Raw genomic sequence first — 11,709 nt, forward strand, 5'->3', positions numbered from 1 at the left:
GTGACGCAGGATCGCCCTCCATCACTAGCCGAGCCCGGTCAGCCCACTGAGAGAAAACACCACCTAGAAACGAAGCGAGCCCTCACGATTCATGGAAATATGTAGTTAGCTCGCACTATTCAGCGTATTTCGACAACAGGGGGTTTGGTGGAGCTGGTAAGTTAAAATTCTCAACATAAGCTTGATAGATCACTGTCAATGCGCATGTTTTGGGTTTCTTGTTTGGAAACGTTAGCTAGCTAACTAGCGAGCCGAGGAGCTAACATTAGCCTAGCCAAGATGACGACGGTGATGATGGCTGATGGATCCCGTTATTTCCAGCTGCGGTGGTGGCATTCGATTGATATCGTTATATTTTAGTGCGCAGTGTGCTTTTAGAACTGGATTTTAGTTAACAATCAGATGGTTTATTCTACAATGATGCACTGAGCTCATGGGTGGCTGTATATTGAGCTCAATATCACAAGAGAAAAAGGTCGTGTTGGCAAATGGAAGGTGAGGCTGCTGAAGTATGTTTCATATTGGCCCGACAACTCCAATCGCCAAAGTAAGAGGTGAAATGGCCAACCCGGAAGATACGAACAAGAAACAGACTTCAGTGACTACATTGAAGCGTAGCTAGTAGCTTTTCAGTCCAGTTAGTTTAGCATTTTAGCGATAGTGACCTAGTTAACGCTTCTGAATATTTTCGTATCCAGCAACAACAGTACATTTTTCGCGAACTCTGATGAGAAACTTTTGACTGAATCTCTCCACTATTAATTGCTAGCTTGCTAGCATGCTAACAGTTATGCTAAGAAATCTCAACCTCTTCTCCCATTAACGCAGTTTCATGGAAAGTTACCATGGGTGGCCATGATGATGAAGATATGTCATATGTTGTGAACAAACAAAAACAAGATGAAGAGCTAAAGAACAAGCTCAACGATAGCAGCCACTGGTGCGACCAGGAGTCCACTGGCAATAATGCCAAGTGGGTCAAAGAAGGCCAAAACCAGCTGCGGAAAGTAGCCGAGAACCAGCAGGACCAGGATCACAACTGCAATATCAACCAGAATGGGAACAAGGAAGACTTCCCTCATCAGACCATCACTCAGGAAGAACAACGGGGAAAGGAGGAGCAGACCAAGTCTCCCAAAATTGCAATGACCCCTGGTCTCAGTCAGGAGGAGTCCAAGAATATCCTTAATGAGCCGCTACTCATCGACACTCTGGAGTCTAACGTTACAGAAGAGAAAGATAAAGAGAGAGAAGAGGATGGCAGAGAGAAGGAAAAGAAATCGGCGGAAGACGAAGAGACTTCGGGTGATACCAGAGGAGTGGCAGAGGAACAGAGTAATGTGGAGTCTCAGAGGGAGGGCAGTGTTGTGGGGAGAAATGCCTGCCTTCTGTTCTCCAACATGAACGGGACACCGAATGATGAAGAGTCCAGCTGGTCTGCACTGTCTCAGGACAACACAGCCGACAGCTCTCCAAATGGCAACAGAGGTAAGTAGACGTACATAGGAGATGAGGTTTTGGTCACACATTTTTGGTATAATACAACATTAGACATGTCAGTAACAACAGTTGGCTGTCAAAGCTTGCACAGACAACTACATGCATTCATACATGTATAAGCAGTATATGCAGTACATTTATGGTTCATAACACTATAATGTAGCCGTAAGATGATGGAAGTTTTAATTAGCATCCATAGGTGGAGGCTGGTGTATAAACCGACAATGAATGAAAATATGTGGGGTGAAAGGGTTGTGTGCATAAATTGCACTAGTTTCTTTAAGATAAAAGACCTTAAAGTCGTTTGGACTTGGCCTATAGTATGCATATTGTTACTCTAATCATTTACTGATCACAGAAAGACCCCCGTAACACCCCAGCAATCTTCAGACAAATTAATCTACATCATTTTCGAATTAATGTGTCGTCATTATTTGGCTGAAACACTAAAATCTATCTACTGGAGACAATTTCCATGCTGTGTTTTGTGCAATATTGATTTGGTGAATCAGCTCTGACATTTTGGTCAGTGATGCCAGTGCAGTCTGGTTTTTATCAGTATTCAGTAATTTTATAGTAATATTTAGAGACATGTAGTTGAATATTGCAAAGCATAAGTTATGAAGGTTATCTTCAGCAGTCATGTTAAAACCATTTCTCATCGTCATTTGTAAGCTGATAGAAAGAAAAGTCAAAACACTCAAAGATAAATAGAAGCGACAAAAGATATCTGTGGTTAATGATTGATAAGTTTAAAAAAAAGAAGATAGACATTCCTGTTTGTGTGGTTGTCAGACGCCACACCTAATTACTTTACTTAATAATTTATTCAATGCTGTCAACACACACACACACACACATATTTATATATTTTCCTTTTGTCTTTGTTTTGTCCGTGTTCATTCTTGTCTCTTCCTACATGGTCACAGTGCTTTTTTTCTCTTTTTAAACAACATTAAACATTTCCCTTGCCTGTGTTTATCCTTTGCTGTCTGCCTTTCAGAGTCCTTTTGGGACTCCAGTGCTTTTGAGACAGACACAGACTTGCCTTCGGGATGGATGAGGGTGCGAGATACATCAGGTACATACTACTGGCACATCCCCACAGGCACTACCCAGTGGGAGCCTCCATCACCCCTGGGTAAAGTTGCTGACTCCATGATGTCTTCGACTATGTCCCTGGAGACTACACCGTGTGAGGAGCCTGAGGTGAGGTCTCATCCACATTTTTCTAGGATAGAGCCAATGGCATGTAAGTCCATAGACACTGATATCATCTGTTAAATTTGCTAGGAATCCTGGGCCCAGCTTTCCAGCGCAGAAGAAGGAGCTGGTGAAGGAGAGCTATGGAGGGTAAGTCATGCCAAGAATGTAACTGACTATACGTGAAATAGATGGGAGATGAGCTTGTACACATTTTCACATTTTAATGACACTCCGTTTTGGATAGTTCTTTGAGCATATTCACTCAGCTGAAAATTTACCAGAACAAGTTGATGTTGTCTACAGGTTTAACGTCTTCAAGCTGGAACAAGTTGAAATTTCCATTGTTAACAGTGTTTCTTCTCCTTTGTCACTTCAGGAGGAGGCAGAGGTTGCATCTGATCAAAGTCTGAAGGAGTTTGAAGGGGCAACTCTACGCTATGCATCCATCAACCTAAAGTATGATGAGTTAGTAGTTAGTATTTAGTATATTGTCACCTGTTCTTGTCTTTTCTGTTGCTTATTCTTACTCAATCTCTTTCTCTTTCTATCATTGCAGTTACAATTGCGCCCAGTCTGAGAAAGAAGAGACGCTCACGCCACTCTGCACAGATTTAGAAACTAAGGTAAGTTAGTATTTAAGGTTGGATTTCTCAGCATGTCGAGAAAAATGTCCTTTACACACGGCGGGTGTGACGAATAGATGACACGAGAATGCGAAATACTCGCCTGCAAGCATTTTGCGTTAACACTATTCATACCGGCAGTGATGTGAATTTCTGACAGCTGCAGCACTTGTTCAATAAAAGGTTTGAATAGATTTGTGCCAGCACATTCTTCAGAAAAAATGCCGAATTCGACATCATCCAGTGACAATGATCTTGTCATCCTCCTCCTCACTCAAAATTACATTTCACCTCACCTGGGACATTGTCTTGACCTCTTTGTTGCTAGGCAACTAGTGTCCTTGAGTTAATTGTCTTTATAATTTTTCTGTCCTTTGTCATTTAATAGAGGGTGAAGAGAAATTCAAACAATCAACAGCGCCACCATTATCATTAGGCGTCATTAGGTGACATTATATCCATTATGTGCAACGTGATTGATGCCTTTATTTGCAGTGCAAAAGCTCAGGAAAAATCAACCTGGTTTTTAAAAAAAATATAAAAATTGAGTCATTTTTTCTGCGTGTAATACTTTAGTTTTGTGTGAAAGTACTCATGACAAAAACAGCAGTTCTGCAACATAAACTGATGTATGCATTTATCACATAAACAAAATGTCCACATTGTGTAAAGGCCTTAAATTGAAGCAAAAAAACGGCATCACAACTGGTCGACATTTAGAATGGGACAAATGCAACTGCAGTACTTTTTTTCTGTTTTTTGTTTTTTACACAGGGATTAATAAAGCATCATTTCCTTCCAGTCTGCAAAAACATTTGAAAATGTTGTTTTTGCATTTTATTTTCTCCAACTTGGGCATATGGAACTGTATTGCAGTTGACATTTTTAACTTTTTGTCCAGGTTTTGAGCAGGAAAGCCAAGTGATGTCTTTTTTGCCGTTGTTTTTGCATGTCTGTAGCCAAGTGAGCACTTTTTCAGTTATGGAGTAACCAACAGAACTAAATGAGTGTGAAAGAGGGGGAGTGAGCAGCATTAACTCATCTCACCTCAAGTTTCCACCCTTTCTTTACTTCATTGATCTTCACCTTCCCTGTGCAGTCCTGTTTTGTGCTAATTGTGCTGCATATTTGTACTGTCAGTGTTTTGCAGTGCGTTCCCTGGGCTGGGTAGAGATGTCTGAGGAGGACATGGCACCCGGCAAGAGCAGTGTTGCTGTCAACAACTGCATCAGGCAGCTGTCTTACCACAAACACAATCTTCATGACACAGCTGGTATCTGGGGAGAGGTGAGAGGAGTTTACTGAGTTTACTTGTCAAAATCACACTGCTTCAGCCATCAGGACAATGTGCATACATTTACAGGCATTTTTATGATGTTAAGAAAAAGGTTCACTAATATATGCATAGATATTAATTACTTAACTAGCAGCCCACATATTACTGTGTTGGGAAATGTTTTCAAGACAGGCTTCTAATACTAAGAGTGTTTGTGTGCGTGTGCGTGTGTTGTGACAGGGTAAGGACATGCTGATGGTCCTGGAGAATGACACTATGAACTTGATTGACCCACTGGGCCAGACTCTGCTTCATGCTCAGCCCATTGGAAGCATCCGTGTTTGGGGCGTTGGCAGAGACAACGGCAGGTCAGTGTCCACAGTACAAGGCCCAAAATGAAGATGGCAGAACTACACAGCGTTTATTCATCTAACTTCTTAAATTTGCTGCTTGGTCACATGCTTTGTTTGATCAGTGGTCAGTTGTATTTCTTTTATGATTGTAAAACTTGTTTTTAGTGAATTCTCTTTAAAAAATTACCTTTAACATTTCTCACTATTAAGTGAACAGCAAATTTTTCTTAGTAGTTGCATTACGGTAAATTTACCTTCAATCTCAGTCTTTTCTCACTCGTTTGAATGTTCTGCCATGAACCTGTTCAGTCTGCATTTAGTGGTTGATTCCCCTTTAAAATAATGTACAGCGTCCTGTAATCATGACTCATTCATGACTCAGAGGTTTGGCATTCCTAAAGAAATCAGTCATGACAAGCACATTGTTCTCTAGTGTGAGCTCTTTTTATTGCATGCTGCTGCCCTCTGCTGGATAGTTAAGGACATTGCAGACAAAGATAACCCTGACTGTTTCTGCCTGCTTCTTGTCTCGCTGTATTCTAACAACCATGTTTTTTCTTTCATGCTGCGTTTTCCATCATGAACAGGGAAAGGTATATATTAATGATTATTATCATAAAAGTTGTATAAACCAATTGTTTTGTGCTGTTGTTACTTGCTGTAGTCTGTGTGTGTATGTGTGTCCATGTGCTTAATGTGCGCTTCGACATTTATTTGTTCAAACTGGCTCACATATTTATGCTGTTTCAATGATTCAATATATGAGTATGACCTTTTCCATCTGATTTCACCTGCAGGGATTTTGCTTATGTGGCTCGAGACAACCTGACCCAAGTTCTAAAGTGTCATGTTTTCCGCTGTGACTCACCTGCCAAAAACATAGCCACCAGTTTACATGAGATGTGTTCAAAGGTCAGTCCCTACTGGATATAATGTTGTTTCAATATTAATAACATGCATTTTCTTGGTTCATAGTTAACCATGGAAGTCTTACTTGAAATTTTAACACATTTTCTTTCCATTAATTTGATTTTAGATAATGATGGAGAGAAAGGCGACCAAGCCGGGTCTGAGCAGGCTCAACTCTGACCCGAGTAAGCCTGTGGTCATCCCTATTGAAGGTAAATTTAAGGCCTGACACACACTGAATGCCATCATAATTCAAAATGTGGAAAGAGATCATGTAATACTTCCCCCTCTCCTGACAGAGTTTCCTGCTCCAAAAAATGAACTCTTCCAGCACTTCCACGTTTATTACCTTGGTTGTGAGGCTGTGGCGAAGCCAGTTGGTAAGAAAACACCTTCAGCTATATAATGGGTTATGTAAACACTTGAGCTGTTTTGTGTTTTGACGATTCTGATTTTCTACGACACAGCTGATGTATAATGTGTTCTTCTCAGGTATGGATATAATCAATGAAGCGCTAGAGACAGCAGTGCACAGCAAAGATAAAAGCGAATGGACTCCTGTCTCTGTGAATGTGGCACCAGCCACCCTCACAATACTTTCCAAACAGGTAACAGACCACAAACTGAACATGACATGGTCTCAGGGAGGGTGATGTGGGGATTTCAAGTAAGGGGCTACAAGTTCATTGCAGGGATGTCAGCAGTATGCTTCAGTGTAAAATTGTTCATGCATTATTTTCTTACTGTGAAAATGTAAAAAAAACACATGAAGTACTTTTTGTCTCACTTTTACTGTCATTTATATTTCTAACCCCAGAATGAGGAGGTTCTGTCAGAATGCAGGGTGCGCTTCCTGTCTTTCATGGGTGTGGGAAAGGACGTCCACACCTTTGCTTTCATCATGGCGGAGGGTCCCAGAGATTTCACGTGTCACATGTTTTGGTGCGAACCCAACGCTGCCAGCCTGAGCGAGGCCGTACAGGCTGCCTGCATGGTGAGTCAGAATCAAACACGTGAAGTGAAAACCGTGCAGGTGGAGAGATGTAGAGATGAGCTGGAGATGTAAATATCTCCCAAATTATTGACACTTGAGAAATATTTGTGTTTTGATTCTGTCAAGTGGAAAGCTAATCTGGCACGAATGTGGATCACAGTTGTTTCTATGCACAGAACAGTGTTTGAGTTTGCTCTGGTGTCTGTAATACACCATTCATGCCGTGCGTGTTTTCTTTTTCCAGCTTCGCTACCAGAAATGTTTGGATGCACGTCCGCCCAGCCTAGCCTCCTGCCTGCCCACTCCTCCTGCTGACTCTGTGGCTCGACGGGTCAAGAAGGGGGTCCAGAGTCTGCTGGGCAGCTTTAAGAGCTACAGGTCAGGCTCTCAGTCCCCTTGAGTTGGAGTGAAGATGATCCACAGTCCATTAAACACAAGGTCCATCACTCAAGCCCCTTCTCAACCTCACTTCTCCACCTCCTCCACCCATCCTTCTGAACGCAGTTTCGCCTTACGACTGTTTCACTTGTCTAGTCACTAGTCTAGTGTGTGGAGTAGTAAGTGGGGAAAACGTGCGTCTGAAAAGATTGCATTTCTTCCTTTTTTGGCTCTTACTTTACACAACAATCTAAAACTCATCTTCAAGCAGATGAACCCCTGGCACCTATATTTTCTTTGCTGGGATTCTTTCTGTGAGTCTTAACTATTTTTGTGTTTTAACAGAAAAAATGCTATGAATGTTGGATATGTATGTAATATATTTTACATGCAGATGCTAGAAATTGCTTGAAAAAGAGGTTGCTAGATTTCTCACAGAAATGGTCTCGTTCCCCTTTCCTCCTCGGTGCAATTATCATCTCTAACACTCCTCTTTTTCTACTTTAAATGAAGGTACTGTAACACAGTTGTTGTCAGTTGCTGTCAAGTATCCTGATATTGATTTTCTAAAACATCATTGCACCTCTCTCTCCGCCACCTTAGGTTGTAACACAAGCGCTGTAGGCGTCTCAGTAGTGTGCCACGTAGTTGTATGTCCCCGACCCTGCCGAACAATGTATTTTAGTCTTCCAAAGAACTGTATGGTCATCTGTCACATAGTGAGCAACCACCGATTTGAGTGTAGTGTGTTTCTCATACATTCTGCATGAACATTTGCAAGTTCAGTGCTCGTGTGCAATAATCAGATGTTCCTGTATGGTGTGGTGATAAAGATGGCTGCCATGTGATTATACGTTCACTTTAATGAGAGAGTCTGGCTAGATTGAGTGCGAGGCTAACGGAACAACAGAGCCATGTTGAAAATCATTATCGTGCGATATAAATAATAGTAATAAAAAATACAAACTCTGGGTTTTCACACAGCCGTTTACCACCAACAACTACTGAAAAGTACTGTAGAAACTCGCCACAAGCTGCATGCTTTGATAGCTTAGAGTTCTTGCTGCTCGCAGCAGTTTAGTGCTTAAGACCCATCAATGTATCCTGTAAATTCTTTCTGTGTTTCTGTATGGTAAGAGGAGGCTGGAGTCGATGTGTTGTTTCGTGTTTCATAGGCATGTCACTCTAGTTAGTGTCAGTGTGTTTATCATAAGCTAGCAGTAGAAAGTTAGACTTCCTGTCAGTTCCTTCAGACTAAGATGAGAGCAGATCAGTGTTTGTATTTACAGTTTGTGTATAAGGGAAACCTAGAGATAACGTCTCCAGTGGTTTACATTTTTATTTTTTCCTCTGCCACATTTCGACGTGTGTGGGCCCCGGCCACTCCAGTTAATGTATTTTTTTGTATTGTGTCCACACACTACAATGTACACAATTTAAGATGGTTTTCACATTAGCGCGTTAGATTTACTTTTTATAAAGAACACACTACTTAGCCAAGTTGTATTTTATCTTTATGTGTCTGTCAGTGATCAATACTGTATGTAGCACAATAGAAATAGTCATCTCAAAGATGCAGTTTGTAAGATTTGTTTGACCTCTGCAGGGCATTTGTTTGGCCACGTTGTCCGAGACACTGGTAGTGACTCACTAGATATCCTCAGGCTTAACGGTTCAACTACTTTACAATTAAAATAAGTCTATAAATGAAGACAAACCCACACCAGAATGTGTCAAATTAAAGATTAATTTAGAGCAAATCTATCACTCAATTAAATTACAACAAAATATTGTGAAAAGGAATGTGTAGACGTGCATAACAAATCCAACTTATATTGTATTTAATAGAACAAAACATCTATGAAACAGTGATTGACTATATCATGCTGATTTAAGATTAAGTGAGACTGTTAAATATCTAACTGGTGCATAATGATACATCTCTGGTCTAAATCTCATTTACCTGTCATCAGCATTGAATTGTTTACTTTTTTTTAACTTTCTAGATGTTTTGTTTTACAAAAAACAATCATCTTTGATTTTTTTCTGTATCGCAGACAGCTGAAATCAGAGGTGTCCTCAAAAGAGTGATAAAAGAATTTTGGTACTTTAAGGATATATAGCCACAAAGTACATAATCCATGTTTGAGACATGGATTTGAACTGAACCCTGTGTGAGTATAGAGAGGTGCGACACTGGTTTTTCAGACAGATTTGAAGCCGTTCTGTTGTGTGACCTCGTCGATCGACCCTGTCGCCCAGTTTTAAAAGCATAGTGGTGCTTCGTGATGACCGGCTTTTCATAGATTCATAGATTCCTATCAATGTTTTTAACATTTTAGAAGTTATCAAACACTAAAACTCTTACCAACTGCTTCTTTATATGTGTATGATATAACACTAATGAAAATTAGACTACGTTGACTCATATTACTGCCTTGTCACTCATGTGTCACTTGGAACTATTTTGCTTTTTCTCCTTCAACGTTTGCTGTGTCCAGTCAGTGGCAACACTAAAGCCAGATGAGTTAAAGAACATTAGCAGATTAATTTATTTCTGTTCATGTAAATTAGGTGTATAAAATGTATGTATATAAAAGTCACTGCACAATAAATGTGAACATATCATGACTGTGTATCTTGTGGTCTTTCGGTTGTGTGAAGCGAAGTCAGTCTGAAGAGATTGTTTTCCAAAGGGCAGGTCTGGATCCTATAAATGTCTCCTTTGGTCTCAGGTTGAGACACTTTTTCATTTTCTACATATTAATGTCTTTATCTGTGATTCCCAGCTTTCCCATTAAAATGTAAAGAAGCCACACAACCTGTCAGTGCTTTTTGCATATGCATTAAGCACTAGCAGCACGCAACCCCCCCCCCCCCCTCCACAAATCACCTGTTCACTTCATATCAGCACTGCTGCCCCCACCTGGTGAGTTCAAAAGAATGGGTTTGGCTGCTTATTGTTTCCATTAGAGATGGCTTTTGGAGATGAAAGGTGCACATCAAGTGGAATCCACAGCAGCCGCAGACTGCTGATAATTGGCTTCAGCGTCTCTTCACAAATATCAGGACTGCCCTGCCAGCGGGGTCCCGGAGCGGTGGGACAGATCAAGGCTCTGGCTGTAATCGCTTGCTTTTGAAGAGATAGACTTGGACCTCTGCTAGGTGACTTATTGACGTCTGTTTGTATAAATTAAACATATCAAAGTCCACTGCTGTAGTCCCATTGCATCGTGTGTGTTAAATATATCTGTGGTGTATTTTGAAACAAAAACGGCTGCTACTGTAAGAACATCGCTCGGGTTTCAACCACAAGAAGTCGACTTGGGCGATGTGCATGTGAATTTTGACCATCTCTTGACATATAACTCATATATGTTATATGTGTCATGTATTATAGGTCATATTTATGCTCAGTTGCCAGTTTATTAGGCACACCTAGCTAAAACTAATGCAGTCTAACAGCCCTGCAATAAATCCTACTACATGTTGTTTAAACTGATTTGTTCCTTTAAACATTTTTAATAAATACTTCCAGCTGCCACCAGATGTGAAAAAACACAATCTGAAATAATGTGCAGATTATTTGATGAGCCAAACTGCTTCTCAATATTTGCATTCTCTTTCTTTTTATCCTTTCGACCATGAATACCATGTATGTAGTGCTATAGTTAAAGTTTTTGGTCATTTTGTTCTATTTTTCTATTACTCCAATAATTCTCAATGGTGATGGAACAGTCCACAGAAGACAAAAAATAATTTGGAAAACATTTTGCTGTCTGTTTAATTAACAGGAGTCCTTTAAAGTCGCAGTTTGATTCCTTTGCATGATGCACAAATTGCATCATTTCCTGTTAAATTACAACAGCAGTATGTCGATTTCTTGTACACTTATTGCAAAAACAATAATATAAACGACAGTATGTTGTGATGTAATTGGGCCTGAGTCTTCTCACCAACACAATCATGCACTGATGTATTTTGCCTTTGAGTTTTTGTTACCTCTGTTTTTGAGTGGTTTGTAATTAACTTTAAGGACATTTTTGGGAGCTGTAGTTTGTGGTGCTGTTGAATTGTGGAGGTGTGTCTAATATTTTGTCCACCCCATTTAGATCAATAGAAGGCGACAAGCAGTGTTGACAAAAACTGAAGATTAGGACCTTTATGGAGGTTGGATTTATGGCAGGATTGTTGTTTGAGGCTGTATTGGCAGGTGTGGGTGTATGTGCTCATTCTTGACACAAAGGGCACACAGACAACAAACAGCGGTCTTGCATAGCCTTGTTTGTGTTGCTTGCATTATGAATGTGTGCTGGTTGCATGTTTACAGCCACCCATGCCCTAAACCCCTTTTGTCGCCTCTGTATTCAGGTGCTTGTTATTGTGCTGCAGCGTGTGTCCCTGTATCTCTGAAGCCAGATTTATGCACTTGGTTTTTGCCGGGTGTCAATCACAATTTACATAGGTCGG

General features: G+C 40.5%; 1 protein-coding gene across 2 annotated transcripts; it reads left to right on the forward strand.

Annotated features, from left to right (window-relative positions):
• The first annotated feature begins 32 nt into the window (after positions 1-32).
• Positions 33-9,867, forward strand: apbb1 (amyloid beta (A4) precursor protein-binding, family B, member 1 (Fe65)). 2 transcript variants are annotated; one of them, XM_041941026.1, is made up of 15 exons: positions 33-156; positions 829-1,488; positions 2,504-2,709; positions 2,794-2,853; positions 3,083-3,162; positions 3,263-3,329; positions 4,470-4,616; positions 4,846-4,973; positions 5,546-5,551; positions 5,756-5,870; positions 5,995-6,079; positions 6,167-6,247; positions 6,360-6,475; positions 6,685-6,861; positions 7,106-9,867. In XM_041941026.1, the coding sequence occupies exons 2-15, from the start codon at positions 846-848 to the stop codon at positions 7,259-7,261; spliced, it is 2,067 nt and encodes a 688-aa protein (XP_041796960.1). In that variant the 5' UTR covers positions 33-156; positions 829-845; the 3' UTR covers positions 7,262-9,867. The 2 variants fall into 2 exon arrangements, with proteins under 2 accessions (XP_041796960.1, XP_041796961.1); XM_041941027.1 differs by lacking the exon at positions 5,546-5,551.
• Positions 9,868-11,709: the final 1,842 nt, after the last annotated feature.

The sequence above is a fragment of the Chelmon rostratus genome, chromosome 7, assembly GCF_017976325.1.
Source record: "Chelmon rostratus isolate fCheRos1 chromosome 7, fCheRos1.pri, whole genome shotgun sequence".
NCBI classification, from domain to species: domain Eukaryota; kingdom Metazoa; phylum Chordata; class Actinopteri; order Chaetodontiformes; family Chaetodontidae; genus Chelmon; species Chelmon rostratus.